Here is a 17,266-nt window from a genome sequence, read left to right on the forward strand (position 1 = left end):
TCCCCATATACACATTAGTAGGCAAAATTTTCTGGCAGGCAATCTGGCAAAATGTATTAGAAGTTTTTCAAGAAATGTGTCTCAACCCATCTCCATGAATTTCTAAAGAAATAACTGAGCACATGAGCAGTGATCTGAGCTATGAGGGTCGTTAAAGTTTTGTTTCTATTTTTAAAAATTAGATATAACCATAATTACATAGACAAACAGAAAAATAGAACCATGAAAATGATGCTGGAGATGAAATGAGGCTGAAAACAACACGCTAACTGACCCCCAGGGGCTCATTCTGGCCCAGCATGGCCAGCGCTCCAGACGCAAAGTGCCAGAGGTAAAAGCTAAGTCAAAAAACTGACTTTCAGCCAAGGATTTTCAGAGACCAAGGAAGGTCTGTACACTTCCCCCCTATCCTAAAAAGTGACTGTGTCTGCTGATGTCCAGTTTCTCTTTGTGGAACATATGCTTCTTCTTCAACCAGAAGTAAAACGCTTGAAAACACGTGACTCAGATACACAACAAAGTGTGAGAAGTAGACTCCTCTGGTTAGGGGATGTATGGGGAGTCCAGACTGGAAAAAGTCAATTTACTTTTCATTTTAGATATTTCCTTACTGTCTGTTACTCCACAGGAGCATTCATACCAGGGAACCAAGAGATATTCTCACAAGTTGAAAAATCAAGAAAGAGAGGGGCGCCTGTGTGACTCAGTCATTAAGTGTCTGCCCTTGGCTCAGGTCATGATCCTAGGGTCCTGGGATGGAGCCCCACATCGGGCTCCCTGCTCCGCGGGAAGTCTGCTTCTCCCTCTGTCTGCCGTTCCCCGTGCTTGTGCTCTCTCCCTCTCTCACTGACAGATAAATAAATAAAATCTTTAAAAAAAAAAAAGAAGGGCGCCTGGGTGGCTCAGTCGTTACGCGTCTGCCTTCGGCTCAGGTCATGATCCCAGGGTCCTGGGATCGAGTCCCACATCGGGCTCCCTCCTCGAGGGAAAGCCTGCTCCCCCTCTCCCGCTCCCGCTGCTTGTGTTCCTGCTCTCGCTGTCTCTGTCTCTGTCAAATAAATTAAAAAAAAATAAAAATAAAAATAAAGAAAAATCAAGAAACAGAAGCAGGGGCGCCTGGGTGGCTCAGTTGGTTAAGCGACTGCCTTCGGCTCAGGTCATGCTCCTGGAGTCCTGGGATCGAGTCCCGCATCGGGCTCCCAGCTCGGCGGGGAGCCTGCTTCTCCCTCTGACCCTATCCCCTCTCATGCTGTTTCTCTCTCTCTCTCTCAAATAAATAAATAAATATCTTTAAAAAAAAAAAAAAAGAAACAGAAGCAAAAACATGCAATGCTGCAGTACAGCACCCTCAGAACTGGAGCGGTACACAGGTTCTACCTACCCAGTAAGAAAAGGGAAGGGGGAGAGTGAAAAAAGATTATTCACTAGTTCACAATCACAGAAAAGACTAGAACAAAGCACAGGTGAAGTGTGTTACCTCCCATGATTCAGCATCGTCAAATTTTCATTCTTTAACGCATTTCCTTCAAATCTTTGAGATTTTTTTTTTGGTGTATTCGTTTTGAGAGAGAGAGAGAGAGAGAGAGAGAGAGAGTGAGCGAGTGAGAGCATGAACAGGGGGAGGGGCAGAGGGAGAGGGAGAAGCACACTCCGCACTGAGCAGGGAGCCTGATGCGGGGCTCGATCCCAGGACTCCGGGATTATGACCTGAGCCGAAGGCAGACGTTTAACCCACTGAGCCACCCAGGCACACCCAATTCTTTTTTTTTTTTAAGTTTTTTTTTATTTTTGTAATCCCTACACCCAATGTGAGGCTCGAACTCACAACCCTGAGATCAAGAGTCACATGCTCTTCCAACTGAACCAGCCAGGTACCCCAAATCTTTATTTTTAAAGAATAAATCATTAGAGAAATAGTTTAAAAAAAACTCAATAAAAAGTTTGCTCTGCGGTGTGGGATGGGAGATGTTAACACCTGCATACTGGTTTCATTTTTCCAATTGCAAATGTAATACCATATGATTTCATTTATATGATTTTCTAGAAAATTGTATGAAATTATGGACTGAAAACAGATGAGGGGTGCCTGGGATGAGGGAAAAGGGCTGACAAAAAGGAAGACAAGGGAACGTGGGGGGTGATGGAAATGTCTATATCTCGATGTGGTTTGGTGGTTACAGGACAGTATGTTTTTTGTAATGACTCAGAACCGTACACTAAATGCCACGGATTTTACTGTAAGTGAATTAGACCTCAATAAATAAATAAATAACTTTTTTTTTTAATTGCAAACATGCTTTTAGTATGAAAAGCCTGGCAAGGGCGACAGGTAGGAAGGAAGCTATTGCTAAGGGCAGAGGAGGCGTAGGACCTCTTCAACCCAATCCTCCATTTTCTACGTCAGCTTGTTCTGTCGTCCTTCACCTGCGGGCAGACAAGTGTCAGGTCTTTGCAGAATTACGGGACAAGGAAGGGCCCTGGTGAGGGAGATGCAGCCCACAGGAGACCCTGTGGCAGGAAGTCATGAACAGCTGTGGCGAAGATGAGAAGGAAAGAACACGTGTTAAATGAGATGGTCTGGCATAAATACGCAACCCACCAAACCCAGAGCCAGGCCCTGGGGCCAAGCAGCCTCGGGCAGCCGCCTCACCTGCTCCTCCACAGGGCGGGCGCTCTGGCCAGCATCCTTGTCCTCGAGCTCCAGCAGCAAGTACACAGGGGGCTTGCAGTCTTTTGACTCACTAAGGAAGCCACCCGTGTCCACCTTCCTTTTGATGGTGGAGTTCCAGTGATTCTTCACAGCATTGTCTGTCCTGCGGGGGCCAAGAGGAGGCCTTTCAACTCAGCCAAGGTGCCACGAGGCATGTCACCAACCTCCCTGAGCGGACTTCCCACTTCTGTAAACGAGGGTTCAACCTGATGACTCTATGCTCTCTTTGTCTAAAGTAGGTTCCATGCCCAGCATTGAGCCCAATGCGGGGCATGAACTCACAACCCCAAGATCAAGACGTGAACTGAGATCAAGAGTCAGACCCTCAGCCGACTGAGCCACCCAGGCGCCCTGACTCTACAATCTCTTAACTCTAAGATGAAGTCACACGTGTTTCTAGCCCTCAACGATTTACACATATTTCCACTGACCTCAGCAAAATAAGCAAAGGTCTTACTCAGCCCATGGTAAAATCAAACAGCTAAAATGTTTTTGAAGCTCGCATTCCCTTTTCCGCTCACTTTGAATCTGTAGAAACTAGAAGCAAACCTCGGGGGGCTGAGCTCCATTCTGAGGCTCAGGGTAACTTGAATGCAAGCCCTGGTACTCTTCTCAGATGGCAAATAGCCAGAGGGCAGAGCTGGATGGCACAGAGGGTCTGCAACGGGTCACTCTGAGCCTCAGTTACTTTATCTGGAGAATTGGGAGACGACTCATGCTCTCCCACTTACTGAAGATTAACTGAGGACGCACATACGTCATAGTGTAAGCACAGAGCACCACAATGCTACAGGAGCACAGAGTACTAGGATATGGAAGTGTAGAGAAGTACAGAAAGAGACTAGCAGAGCAGGAGAAAACCGTACAGTGGTATGGATATACAGCACGGTACAGTAGCGCAGAAACCTAAAGCGTAGTGAAGCACCCGATAGTTTAGAAGTAACAGTGGCATACAGTAGTATAGCAATAAGCGGCACGCGGGGCTGCAGAGCCGTAGAGAAGTATCGAGTAGCGGAGTACTACGGGAGTCCCCGTGTCACCGCAGTTAAGCGGCACGCGGGGCTGCAGAGCCATAGAGAAGTACTGAGTATGGAGTACTACGGGAGCCCCCGCGGCACGGCGGTAAGCAGCACACGGGACAGCAGGGCCGTAGAGAAGTACTGAGTACAGAGTACTACGGGAGCCCCCGCGGCACCGCAGTTAAGCAGCATGCGGGGCTGCAGGGCCGTAGAGAAGTACTCAGTACAGAGTACTATGGGAGCCCCTGCAGCACGCCGGTAAGCAGCACATGGGGCGGCAGCATCATAGAGAAGTACTGAGTAGCGGAGTACTACGGGAGCCCTCGCGGCACCACGGTGAGAGGCACGTGGGGCGGCAGAGTCGTAGAGAAGTACCGAGTAGCAGAGTACTACGGGAACCCTCGCCACAGAGCGGTAAGTGGCACACGGGACAGCAGAGCCATAGAGAAGTACTGAGTAGCGGAGTACTATGGGAGCAGCACCACAGTAAGCAGCACGCGGGACAGCAGAATCGTAGAGAAGTACCGAGTAGCGGAGTACTACGGGAGCCCCCACGGCACGGCGGTAAGCGGCACGTGGGGCGGCAGAGCCGTAGAGAAGTACCGAGTAGCGGAGTACTACGGGAGCCCCCACGGCACGGCGGTAAGCGGCACGTGGGGCGGCAGAGCCGTAGAGAAGTACCGAGTAGCGGAGTACTACGGGAGCCCCCGTCGCACGGCGTTAAGCGGCACGCGAGCCCGCAGAGCTGTAGAGAAGTACCGAGTAGCGGAGTACTACGGGAGCCCCCACGGCACGGCGGTAAGCAGCACGTGGGGCGGCAGAGCCGTAGAGAAGTACCGAGTAGCGGAGTACTACGGGAGCCCCCGTCGCACGGCAGTAAGCGGCACGCGAGCCCGCAGAGCTGTAGAGAAGTACCGAGTAGCGGAGTACTACGAGAGACTCTGCGGCACGGCGGTAAGCGGCATGCAGGCAGCAGAGATGTACAGAAGTACTGAGTAGCGGAGTACTACAGAAGCCCCCGCTGCACACTGCAGGGCCGCGTGCAGCAGAGCAGGGCCGAGCACACACCCGTGTGGTACACCGGAAGCACGCAGCAGCAGAGCTGGAGAGAAGTGGGAAGTATGGAAGTACGGCAGCACAGCCTCGCCAACTGGACAGCAACAAAATCCATCAGACTGTAACAGAAATGCAAGCACACAGTAGGCACCCCTTCTTTGGGAATCCCAGCAGAGTGCTCTTCCCCTGAATCGTGAACGGACATGATGAACGGCCGGAATGAGGTGCCAGCCCAAGAGGAGCGTCGGGATCTCCGAACACTCCCACCGTGGGCCGTTAGGACAGAGTGCTGACCAGGCAGGGGTGTGGGCGGTATGGGGAGGTCACTGGAGACTGATCACAGTCTGGAAGACAGAGAGACACCCCCACCAAAGACTGAAGGATGAGTGTGTTGGCTACACAAGGGGCACAAGCAGAGTGCATTCCAGACCAACAGAGGAGAGCACCAGTGGGTTCTCAGAAGGAGCTCACCGTGTTCGCAGGGCTGAGAGGAGTGCAGAGCTGCTAAAGCCCAATGGGTAAGCAAGGGGGACAGTGCATCAAGGCCAAGCTGGTGGCATCAGCCAGGCCAGGCAGGTCACACGGGGAGAGAGACCCAGGTCTTCAACCCAAGCGCTAGGAGGAACACCAAAAGGGTAACAGACTCAGGTTTGAGTTTTGAAACTAGGACCCTTCCAGACTTCAGAGGAAATACATCATCTGGCATTTTATCTCCTCTCTGTCCCAGGACCACAGTGTCATGACAAAGGATTACAAATGAAACTGAATACAGGGGAAATGCACAAGGACAAAGAGAACAGGGTAGAAAACAGCCAGCACTAAGAAATTTTTGTAACGTTCCAGAAGATGGAAAGCACTTAGCGGAGCAGTAAGCAACTTAGGAGAGGGGATTTGACCCCAGAGGAAGATTCTGGCAAGAATGGAGCCAAGTCTTCCCAATGCTCCCCCAGAGCCCCAAGAGGCTCTTAGAGGGATCAGGCACAGCAAGGAGTAGAAAACAGAGCAGTGGTTTGGATGCCTAGATCCTGGTCCTGACCGCACAGGCAGGAGAAGAGGATTTTATTCTCTAGAAAAAGGGACCAGGCAACCCTGGCAGAGGGCACAGGTGGTGCACAAAGCTCCAACGGGGACCAAAGGAAAAATGTGTACGCACAGTCGGAGGCCCCCAGGCTCCTTCTCCCTGCCCTGATCCAGAACTGCCTTCATAGCCACGCCCGGACACCCCTAGGCAAGAATCTGAGGGATTCATTCGCCTCTGGGAAAAGTGAACAACTGCAAACAAATGAGACTGACTCTTGGAATACCCCCCCAAAGCCCAGTGGATGCCCGCACTTCCTCAGAGCACCCCGGCTGGCCCCAGCCCCCCGCCCACAGCCCCTCCCCCACCCCCCCACCCCCCGGCTGGCAGCTCACCTCCCTGGCAGCATCTTGGCGATCTCGGCCCAGCGGTTGCCGAGCACCTTGTGGGCCTCACAGATGATGCGGTCCTCCTCCTCGGTCCAGCAGGACTTCTTCACCTCAGGGTTGAGGTGGTTGTGCCAGCGCTCACGGCACTGCTTCCCCAGCCGGCCCTTCAGGTGCTTGGCGATCAGCGTCCATTGCTTCGTGCCGTACTTCTTGACCAGCTCAATGACCTGGGACAAGGCCTCTGTGAAGCCAGGGGCACCCGCCCCTCCCTCACCCCCAACGTAAGCCTCATCTCACCGCGGCCCTGGACAGCCCTGCCCACCCCCAGGACAGCCTCACCGTCCCTTGATCCGCTGGGGTGGGGGGAGGCCCACTGTGTGCCAGGCACCGTCCCGACAGTTACCTTTTGATCCTCCTCTTTGGTCCATGGCCCCTTGACGAGGTCTGGATTCAAGACCCTCAGCCACCGGTACTGGCACTGCTGGTCGGTGCGGTTCTGGGAAGAGAACAGGAACCCGTGAGGATTCCTAGGACAGCGGCCGGGGACCCTGGTTGAGCACTGGGTGCGAGGGGCCAGGCCTACCACAGACAGGTTTTGTCTTGTTCCCTTCACCCACCACACACTACACTCGCACATGCCAGAACACACATGGTTCCCCTCTGGGAAGCTTCCTCCTGCCCCCCAGTACAAGGAGGCCGCCATCAGGAGCCATAAATTCCTATCAAAGTTTGTGGTGTATGTCAGGGATCCTTCCTTGCTTCTGGAAAAGCATTATTTCCCTGAAGATTTCAGATCTCACAGAAGCAGGGAAGGTGAGGATTGTAGGCAGGAAGGGCCTGCTGACTTGCTCCCTGAGCTGCCGAGTGACTCAGGAAATAAGGTAGACAGCAGCTCCGGCCACATCCCCTCCCTACCAGACACCTGCAGTCCTGGGGGTGGGGGACATGGGGGACCTGCATCCCCAGGAGGCTCCAGCTGCTCTGGGGGGACCTCGGCAGGAAGCCCATCCAAAGTATCACTTCCCCTCCGTTTCAGTCTCACTCTTGAGACTGTTTGCATTTCTTGCAGGAAGACATGCAAATATGCCACTTGGTCACATGCTCCAGATGGCACAGAGCCTGAAGACCACCAGGCCTGCTAAGGCTGCTGTGTAGAGATGCTTATGACAGGGGGACTCGAATTCTGGCCTGGAAGAAAGGGCCTGGGAAGTTTGGTTGTTTTTTGGGGGGGAGGGGGCCAGCTTTCTCCCTGACAGAAAGTCTGTCCCAGGCACACTGTCTGGTCGCCCAGAACCATCATCTCTGGGGGAGGGGGCCACCAAAGGGCTGCACTCACAGGGAAGTGGCTGGCCAGGAACTTCCAGTCTTGCTGTCCAAACTGCCTGACCAGGGTCCTCAGCTGCTCGTCCTGCCAATGCCAGAAAGAGAGGGCTCAGCTCACACACGTGCGGAAAGCAGCCGATCACGCTGGAGCACCAGCCTACAGGACAGCCTCCTTCACGCATGCAGTCATGAAGGGAGTACCTCCTATGTGCCCCGTACTACAGACACAGCAACGGGCAGTGACAGAGCTGCCCCGTCTTATGGGAATTACGGTCCAGAGGGAGCGAATCAAAGGCTCCCACAAACAAAAGTAAAGCCACCCTGTGGCTGGCTGAGGGCCAGCGAAGAGGTACTTGGTGACTGCCTCTTCAGGGAGACCAAGGCACAGGCTCAAAGGAAGGCTAGTGCAGCTAGAGTGCAGGAAGCGAGGGAGGGGGATGCAAGATGATTTGGGAGGGCACTGCAGGGCCCGGACCACACACAGGACTGATTCAGGCCTCTGCATCATACGAAGCCACTGAGGCATTTGAGCAGTGGATGGTCACGGTCCAACGCGCGTATTATGCAGTTCACCTTGGCAGCTTCAGGAAAAGGAGCTGTAAGAGGGCAGAATGGAGGAAGGGAGGCCAAGAGAGGAACCCAAGCCAGAGAGGACAGTGACGCGGCACGGGGGACAGGGACAGTGGGCAGGTGAACAGGTGTCATAACAGCCTCCTGAAAATAAACTACAGACTCCCGCAACAACACGAAATCTCAACATCATGATGAGGAGGGAAAGAAGCCGGGCATAAAAGGGTGCACACTGATTCCATGCATATGGCATTCTAGAAAATGTCAGCAAAGCTCTAAGGACAAAAAGGTAGGCGGTGGTCGTCTGATGTCAGAGGTGGGGGGGGAGGGACAGCAAAGGGGGGCAAGGAATGTTTAGAAGTTAATGGATATGTTCTATAATGTGATGGTGCTGGTAGTTTCAAGGTAATACATCTGTTGAAACTCACTGAATTATACTGTGAATGGCCGCAGTTCACTGGATGTAAAGTACTCCTCAATCAAATTGATTTTTTATATTTTATATATATCTATATAAAGAAAATGTGATATATCCATATAATGGAATGTTTATTCAGCCTTAAAACAGAAGGAAATTGTTAGAAGCTGAAACAGGGATGAAGCTCAAGAACAAAGGTGAGATAAGCCAGTCACAAAAGGACAAATACTATAGGATTCCACTCATATGAAATATCTAAAGTAGTCAAAATCAAAGACACAGAAAGCAGAAAGATGGGTTGCCAAGGGTTAGGGGGAAGGGTGATGAGGATTTTGTGCTCAGTGGGTATATTCAGTTTTGCAAGATGAGTAAGTTCTAAAGCTCTACTGCACAACGGGAATACACTTAACACTGTTGAACTGTATACTTAAAAATGGCTATGATGATACATTTAGTGTTGTATGTTTTTTTCTTAACATACACACACACACACACACACACACACACACACACTCCTGGACAGAAGAAAAAGGCCATTACAGAAATTCAGGCCCTAAAGAGCAGTCCAGCACTGGCTGGGGCAAAGTCCCCATAAATCCTATAGCTGAGCCAGCCCTGGACACCCTGCCCTCCTCTGCCACCTGGCCTGGCCAGGCGAACACTGGCCTTCCTCCCATATGCCCACATCCATATCTAGCACCCCATCCTCCCTGACAACTGGCAAGGATACTTTGCTGTATTGTCTCTCTCTCCTCCCAGACCCCAGGGGCCTCCTCCACCTCTCAGCTCCACCCCTGCCCTAATCTCTCCACAGCTGCCCAGTACCGCACCCTCCCCCACGCCCTGGGCACCACCAGTCTCTCAGCCCCGGGCTGCCCCCAAATCTCTTATCCAACCTACACACAGCAGATTAGCTCCACGGAAGCCCACCTATGTTCAGGTCAGTCCTCTGCTTTAAAAACCTTCAATGGCTCTACCTTGCCAGCTGAACAAGCCTACACTACTGAGCCTAACATTCTAGGCCTTCCAGGATTTGGCCCAATCTTTTTGTCTGTATCAACCACAGGGCTCCTCTACTTGCTTTTCCCCACCTACAACCTATTCTATTCTATTCTATTCTATTCTATTCTATTCTATTCACCTGTTTCCTATTCTAATATACCCACCGTTCTGTACTCTTCCCTGACTTGATTTCCAAATCCTTATCCATGAAATTTTCCCTAATCTCTGCAGGCAACAGTAACAGGAAAGGAAATACCTAAAGGTATTTCAACAATGACCCAGGGCCTCCAGTCCCTAGCACAAGGAAGGAGAGATGCGATGGTGAGCACACACTGACATGGCTCCTGCCAACACCAGGGATCACCACAGCATGTCCATAGGCCCGTGCAGTCTTCTCTCTCCACCCCAAGCACAGAGTGGTTCTGTGGTGGGGACCCCAGTTTGTTTGTTCTTCTAGGCCCACAAGAGCTGCATATAGTGTTCCTGGTCCACAGTGGGATGAACAGAAAAGCTGGCTTAGCACTCATGATTTTAAAAAGTTTTACAACTCAGGGGGTGCCTGGGTGGCTCAGTCGGTTAAGCATCTGCCTTTGGCTCAGGTCATGATCCTAGAGGCCTGGAATGGAGCCCCCGAATCGAGGCCCATGTCATACTCCCTGCTCAGTGGGGAGTCTGCTTCTCCCTCTGCCCCTCACCCTGCTCATGCGCACTTTCTCTCAAATAAATAAAATCTTTTTTTTTTTTTTAAAGATTTTATTTATTTATTTGACAGAGAGAGAGACAGCGAGAGAGGGAACACAAGCAGGGGGAGTGGGAGAGGGAGAAGCAGGCTTCCCGCTGAGCAGGGAGCCCGATGTGGGGCTCGATCCCAGGACCCTGGGATCATGACCTGGGCCGAAGGCAGACGCTTAACGACTGAGCCACCCAGGCACCCTCAAATAAATAAAATCTTTAAAAAAAAAGTTTTACAACTCATACACTAAGAAAAAAAAAAAAAGACCTAAATTAAACATCTCCAGGAAAAAAAGAGGTAAAATAAAAAGATAAGTCCAGCAGGAGTCTAGGATAGAACAAACAATTTAGAAAAAGGTCTGGCAGTTTCTATAAAACTAAGCATACACCTACCCCATGACCAGACATTAAGTGTATCTCCCCTAGAGAAATGACAACATAATCCTCAAAAAAGATTTATGCAAGGATCCTCCCAGCAGCTCTAACCGCAATAGCCAAAAACTGAAACAAGCCCAAATGCCCATCAACAAGTGAAACATTATTGTGGTATACCCATATAATGGAATGCTATTCGGCAATAAGAAGGAACAGATTGCTGAATCAAGCAGTTATTTTGTTAAGCAAAAGAAGTGAGATAGGAAAGAGTACAGCTGTATTTCATTTACAGGACATTCAAGAACAGACAAAACAGGGCGCCTGGGTGGCTCAGTCGGTTAAGCGACTGCCTTCGGCTCAGGTCATGATCCTGGAGTCCCGGGATCGAGTCCCACATCGGGCTCCCTGCTCTGCGGGGAGCCTGCTTCTCCCTCTCCCCCTCCCCCTGCTTGTGTTCCCTCTCTCGCGGTGTCTCTCTCTGTCAAATAAATAAATAAAATCTTAAAAAAAAAAAAAAAAAAGAACAGACAAAACAAATCAAACCCAGAGGCATTACATCAGCAATTGCCTGGAGCCAGGGAAGATGAACCACAAAGGGAACTTTCTGGGATAATCAAGGTGGTGCTTTCAACTGCTCACTTTAAAAAGGTGCATTTGATTGTACATAAATTATACTTCCGTGAAGGTGATTAAACAATAAAAAGAAAATTCAGAGCTTGATGTCTCAAGACACAAAAAATTATAATAAAGAGGGAGGGCACTGGGGTGGCTCAGATGGTTAAGCGACTGACTTTTGATTTCAGCTTAGGTCATGATCTCATGGTTGTGAGATGGAGCCCCGACTTGGGCCCCACCTTAGGCATGAAGCCTGCTTGGGATTCTCTCTCTCCCTCTTCCTCTGCCCCTCCTCCCCCCAATAAGTGGCTGTGCATGTTCTCGCTCTAAATAAAATAATAGTAATAATAATAATAAAGAGGAGGTTGCACATTAGGCTAATCACCCTAGCAGTAAATGACAAGAAGCACAATTAGTGCTCATGATGCAGAACACGCCAGCTTCCAAGAGACACATACTCCCGAGAGTCCTCAATGTGGAGCGTCCCCGAGAATGCTCTAACAGGCACTGGGGAGAACCAGAGGACCCTCCACCTCTTTCACCAGCTCCTCCTCTTCATCGCACCCATCATGGCATCAGGCACATACACCCCAGGCTCAGTTCTCTGACCAGCCCCCAGCTGCCATCAGCGTCCCTCCCCCAAAATGTCTGTGTCACTCACCTCCTCGTGGGTCCATTTGACCTTGCACTTGTTGTCCCTCTGCTCTGGCACATCTGAATCTGTGTCCTGGTAGTGCAGCTCATCCAGCTCCTCACTGTAGGGAGAGCAAGCTAAGGGTCAAGGACATGTGTCTTCACACAATGCTACGTGATGGATGGACAGCGTGTGGGCAATGGCCAGTCACCTCTAGGGAAAGGCTTGAGGGAGGCAGCCTTTTACTCTTTACTTTTGGTATGTCCACCCTCCTCTTTTTTTAATTCTTTAATGAACTGGGCTTATGGACAACTTTTATTTTCTTTATCCTTTTATTTTCACAAACACCCTAATGATTTCAAAAACTACAAGAAAAAAGAAGTTAAGATTTCACCAAGAAGGGACACCTGGGTGGCTCAGTCCATTAAGTGTGTGCCTTTGGCTCAGGTCATGATCCCAAGATCCTGGGATTGAGCCCCAAATTGGGCTCCTTGCTCAATAGGGAGGCTGCTTCTTCCTCTGCCTGCCACTCCCCCTGCTTGTGTTCACTGTCTCTAACAAATACGTAAAATCTTAAAAAAAAAAAAAAAAGAATATTATGATATTCAAAACCAGACACCTGTTTAGTATTTTCTTTTATATAGCAGAACTTTCTAAATTTTATGGTTATTTTAAGGATTAAATCTGATGATAAATGCAATCATCAAGGACATATTTCAAGAAATACTGGTTATCTGAGAATAACACTTTAAATACATAACCTCAGTAACAATGTCCATTTTCCAATCCTTGCCTTCATACAGTCATGGTTTATGGAGAGAAAAATCAAGACTTCTGGATGTTATCTAACAGGCAATTTTTCAAGTTGCTCCAAAATCTTCGTATCTATCAGGTTTAATGATTACAAAAATGGAAATCACACTCTCCACCTCCAGGAATGTCAGGTGCTGGGGGGAGGGAGGGGAAGGTTAGTAAGCTCCCAACACCATGTAGTGGGAATGCCGCAGGTCACCTGTCAGGTACATTCCTAAGTCAGGCGTCTGTGAGTGGGAAAAGCCATCTCCAAACAAGCAAGGCAAGCACAAGCCTTGTTCCAAAAGGACAAGGACTTCCTTTCATGTCCATCTTCCTTTCCCCTTCTCCAGGGCTCAGCATCTTCCTAGAGTCACTTCTGAGCCCCCCACAACTCCCGTCTCTCAGAATGAAGGCCCTCAGGCTGCAACTGCCGGTCTCCAGACAGGGACAGAGATCAGCTCCACCTCCACACCCGCAGGGCCTTTGGGGGTTGCCACCAAAAGGCCTTAAGAAATGTTTGCTCAGGGCGCCTGGGTGGCTCAGTTGGTTAAGCGACTGCCTTTGGCTCAGGTCATGATTCTGGAGTCCCGGGATCGAGTCCCGCATCGGGCTCCCTGCTCGGCGGGGAGTCTGCTTCTCCCTCTGACCCTCCTCCCTCTCATGCTCTCTGTCTCTCATTCTCTCTCTCTCAAATAAATAAATAAAATCTTAAAAAAAAAAAAAAAAGAAAGAAATGTTTGCTCAGGGAATGATCGGATACTCAAATTAATGAATAAACATGCAGTGCTGCTGCCTATTGGTTGATAAGAAATGCTAATTAAAGCAAATCTTTTAGAAGTAGAAAAGGAAGGGAGGACAGTGTCTAAACCCAGCAATATATCCGCCACAGAAGGAGCCGGAATTCAGCCTTGTCCCGTCATCTTTGACCCCATTCACGGGTCCTCCACCATCACAAAGTAGGAGGCAAAAACTCTACAAGATACAGAATGAAGCTGGCTTTAAAATCAACTGTCCCCAGACTTCTTTCTGACAGAAACCATCTTTGGTTCTCTAGCACCCAGCTCCAATAGAAGCTCAGTAAATGTTCCTCTAAGGATAAAACAGTGTCTTTGTGAACACTCTCTGGTGCTCCAATACTTTAACGGGGACAAGCAACTCAGCTGGGAGATACCCAGTATACAAAATATACTTCTATCATCAACATGGAGCTAACCATCTACTTCACACGCATTCCCATTAACCACGTTTAATAGACGTGGACACTGAGGCGGACAGGGGCTATGCCACTTACCAAGTCCACAAAGCCAGGCTCCAGACCTGCACCTTCAAGCCCTCACCCTGTAATCCCCGCTGAAAAAGCAGAGGCCAAGTCGGTGGTGGCAACCACATGTAGGTCCAACACACCCTTTCTATGCCTTTCGATGTTCTGGGCTCTGCTCCAGGATGGGTGAGTCAGAAGCTGAGCGGGAAGTGGGGCACTGGTGCAGATGAGAGTTAAAACGAGTGGCCAACCACTGAGCTGAGGGCTGTGGGGTGCCAGCGCACAGAAACCATCCCTCACATGGGAGGGGATTCCTCCACAGAGCCCCAGGAGCAAAGAGGCAGAGGACCTGGGGGTTTTCTGGGGCTTGTCATTCCCTGGAATAACATTTCCTGCACCAAAAATGAGAACAGGGTCCATTAAGTGCCTGACCAGAAAACTCCTTCTGGGAACTGGAGCTGCCCTGGGAAATGGTGACCTGAGGAGGAAGACAGAACCTGTTCCAGGTACCCTAAACAGGGTCCAAGGACCAGAGGCTTCCTTGCTGAGAGCAACTCTGGGAAAAGCCAGCCGTGAGTGCGTCTGGAGTCTATACCCTCTTCCTGAGAAGGGGGGACACCAAGGGAAGGGGGGTTAAGGTTATCTAAGCTGCACAAATCCAGGGAGGGAACAGGGCAGGCAGGCCCCCTTTGTCCTCTGATGTAAAACCCAGAGGTCAGGCCCCAGGCACAGAGGTGTAAGACAGGGACCTGGAACCCACAGACCAGGTTCCAGGCTCCACTCTGCCCCTTACTCTCTGGAAGAATAAGTAAAATGGAGACTGCAGTTCCTGCCTTGGCCCCAGAGCAGTCTTGATACGCATCTGTCTCTCTTCCCCTCACCTTCAACCCCAACTGCCCCAAATTCCTCATGTGGAACAGGAAGACATGTCTCTGAAACTAAACCAAGCTGGGGCCCGGCACCCAGGTTGAGGGTAGGGGGGGACACACAAACGAGTCCCCTCCCCCCCGGCACCCTTCTCAAGCCGGAGAGGGTTTGGGGAGCGCTGTACTTCCCGGAATGTTTGGGAAGAAATGCCCACCGCCAAATATGAACCCAAATAGGTTTGAACTAAAAGTCCTTCAGGCTTTGGCTTCCCTCTCGCTGCGACTTGGAGGGAGAATCACTTTCCCTCTCCAGGGGTCGCCTCCCTCCCCGGTAAAGGCCCTAGCAGCTGACACTGCCATCCCACCCCCACCCCGCAATTAGGCGGGAGACAAAATGACATCATGCAGGGCTTGGCCCAGGTCCCAGGAGACCCGCCCGCCCCGGCTCCGAGGCCCAGCAGGCCTGGGGAGCGGAGCGAGGGGCCCCCAAGAGCCCCCCCAGCTTCGCGCGCGCCCCCTGCCTCGGGCGACCCGGGACACAGCAGTTCCCGCGGAAGGCCCGCCCTGACCGGAGGGGCCACGGCGAGGGTAGGGGTGGGGTGGGGGCAGGGGTCGGAGTGGAGGGGGATGGGGGGAAAGCCCTGGGCCGCCCGGCTCCGCTCACCCGCGCGTCCGCCGAGACATCCCCCCGGCCCGGGCCGCGCCGCGCTCGCCCGCCCGCCGGCTGAGCCCGGAGCGGGAGCCGGGCCGGGGTCAGGGTGAGGCTGCTCGGGCCGCTCCGGGCCCCGGGGCCGCGCCGGGAGACGTCAGCGTATCCGCAGGTCCCGCCGCTGCTCGCAGGAACTCCGGCCGCCGCCGGCGCGCACAGCAGCACTTTTCTATCTCCCGCCAAGCGCGACGGCGCCGCCCGGGCCCGGCGCGCGGGCGGGAGGGCGTGCGCGGGGCGGGGCCTGCGGGTTGCGCGGGGGCGGGGCCAGCGCCGGCGGGGCGGGCTCGGAGGCGGAGCCTGCGGACAGGCGGGCGCCCCACTCGCCCAGAGTCCTGAAGCTCCGGTAGGGCTGGTAGGGCCGACGGTGAGCGTGGCGGTTTTGGAGACTTGCGGGATTGAGCCGGCCGCCATTTGACTGAGGCCGGACCCAGACCAAGTGTGGGTCCGGGGCGGCCCAGGAGTTGCCCACCCAGCAAAGACAGAGGAAAGGGAGTGAGTGAGACACAGGGATGGGAGACTCAGGTCGGGGAAACCGCCTGTGCACGCTACTCCAAGCCGTTCCTCTGTCCCTACAGCCCCCACCCTAAACCAGCCCCTCACCCTAAGGACCGGGGCTGTGCCTTCGAACTGTCTCCCTGCTTCCTCTGCAGCCTCGAATTCGATGGCTCTCGCTCCTGGGCTCAACTCCCGGCAGCCCGAGTGAACGTCCTAAAATACAAACCCGATCTTTCCTCTCCAGAACATAAAACCTCTCTCCTCTCCCTCGGGGTAAAATACTCCATAATCAGGTCTACAGGATTCTACCAGATCCACCACCACCACCCCGCCCGTAGCCGAACGAAACCTGCTAGTTTCCTTGCCTTTGCGTGGGCCACTACCTGTCCAGGAACGCTTCACGCCCCTCCCACCGAATTCCAATCTATCCCTGGGCTTCCCTACCCATGATCTGCTCTTTGACTAGTCGTTTTCCTCTCTTAACTATGGGCACGCTGAGGTCCAAGTGGCCCCTCAATTCGCCGCAGTGTCCCCAAGACCCAGAATTGTCCACGTGTTTAAACTCCTAGAGGCTTAGTAAGGATTTTCCATTTTAAGTTGCCATTTACCAAGTACCCCCCAAGAGTCATGTCACATTGGGCTCCCTGGGAGCAGTGCTGAGAATAAGGTAAATGAACTGTAAGACGGGTGCCTGGGGAAATCTGGTTGAACCCCAGCCTCTTAGCCCCTGCTTATGTTTCAGATTCCTCTTCCTGAAATCTGAGGAAGAGGCCACCTTCCTGACCCCCTGGGGACTGCCTAGCCAGCTGCTGCAAACTTCATTTACCATAGCAGAAGGAACACTGACGTCTTAAGTGCCAGAAGCTTCCACATCAATTAATTCAGGTCTTCCCCCACCCACTTCCTTCATAAAGTAATTCATGTGGACATCCCCTCTTCATTACTAGAGCATGATATTTAAGAGTGCAGACTCTGAAGCCAGACTTCCTGGGGTTATGATTTACTAGTTGTGTGATCTTAGGTAAATTACTTAACTCCTCTATGCCTGTTTTCTCATATGTAAAAATTAGATTTATCAAAAACTTAGCTTTTATTATGTGCCAGCCACTATTCTGTAGGCTTTATAAATCATTTTTTAGGGAAGCCTGGGTGGGTGTCTGCCTTCAGCTTGGGTCATGATCCCAGGGTCCTGGGATTGAATCCCACATTCGGCTCCCTGCTCAGTGGGGAGCCTACTTCTCCCTCTGCCTGTGCTCCCTCTGCCTACCCTGCTTGTGCA

At 51.8% G+C, this 17,266-nt stretch overlaps 1 protein-coding gene across 3 annotated transcripts in view; it reads right to left on the reverse strand.

Moving 5' to 3' along the window:
* The window catches only part of MYBL2 (MYB proto-oncogene like 2), a 34,551-nt gene extending 18,862 nt beyond the window's left edge, over positions 1 to 15,689 (reverse strand). For 2 of the 3 annotated variants that reach the window (XM_081832741.1, XM_081832740.1), the window contains exons 1-6: positions 15,448 to 15,689; positions 11,889 to 11,982; positions 7,529 to 7,600; positions 6,596 to 6,688; positions 6,199 to 6,419; positions 2,651 to 2,813 (exon numbers count right to left, since the gene is read on the reverse strand). In XM_081832741.1, the coding sequence (XP_081688867.1) occupies positions 2,651 to 2,813; positions 6,199 to 6,419; positions 6,596 to 6,688; positions 7,529 to 7,600; positions 11,889 to 11,982; positions 15,448 to 15,467 (663 nt within the window). In that variant the 5' untranslated portion in view covers positions 15,468 to 15,689. The remainder of the gene's footprint in view (positions 1 to 2,650; positions 2,814 to 6,198; positions 6,420 to 6,595; positions 6,689 to 7,528; positions 7,601 to 11,888; positions 11,983 to 15,447) is intronic. The other variant, XM_081832739.1, reaches the window with a different exon arrangement.
* Between the last annotated feature and the right edge of the window lie 1,577 nt (positions 15,690 to 17,266).

This window comes from Leptonychotes weddellii, chromosome 10 (genome assembly GCF_054177405.1).
Source record: "Leptonychotes weddellii isolate Sample4059 chromosome 10, ASM5417740v2, whole genome shotgun sequence".
In the NCBI taxonomy this organism is placed as follows: Eukaryota; Metazoa; Chordata; class Mammalia; order Carnivora; family Phocidae; genus Leptonychotes; species Leptonychotes weddellii.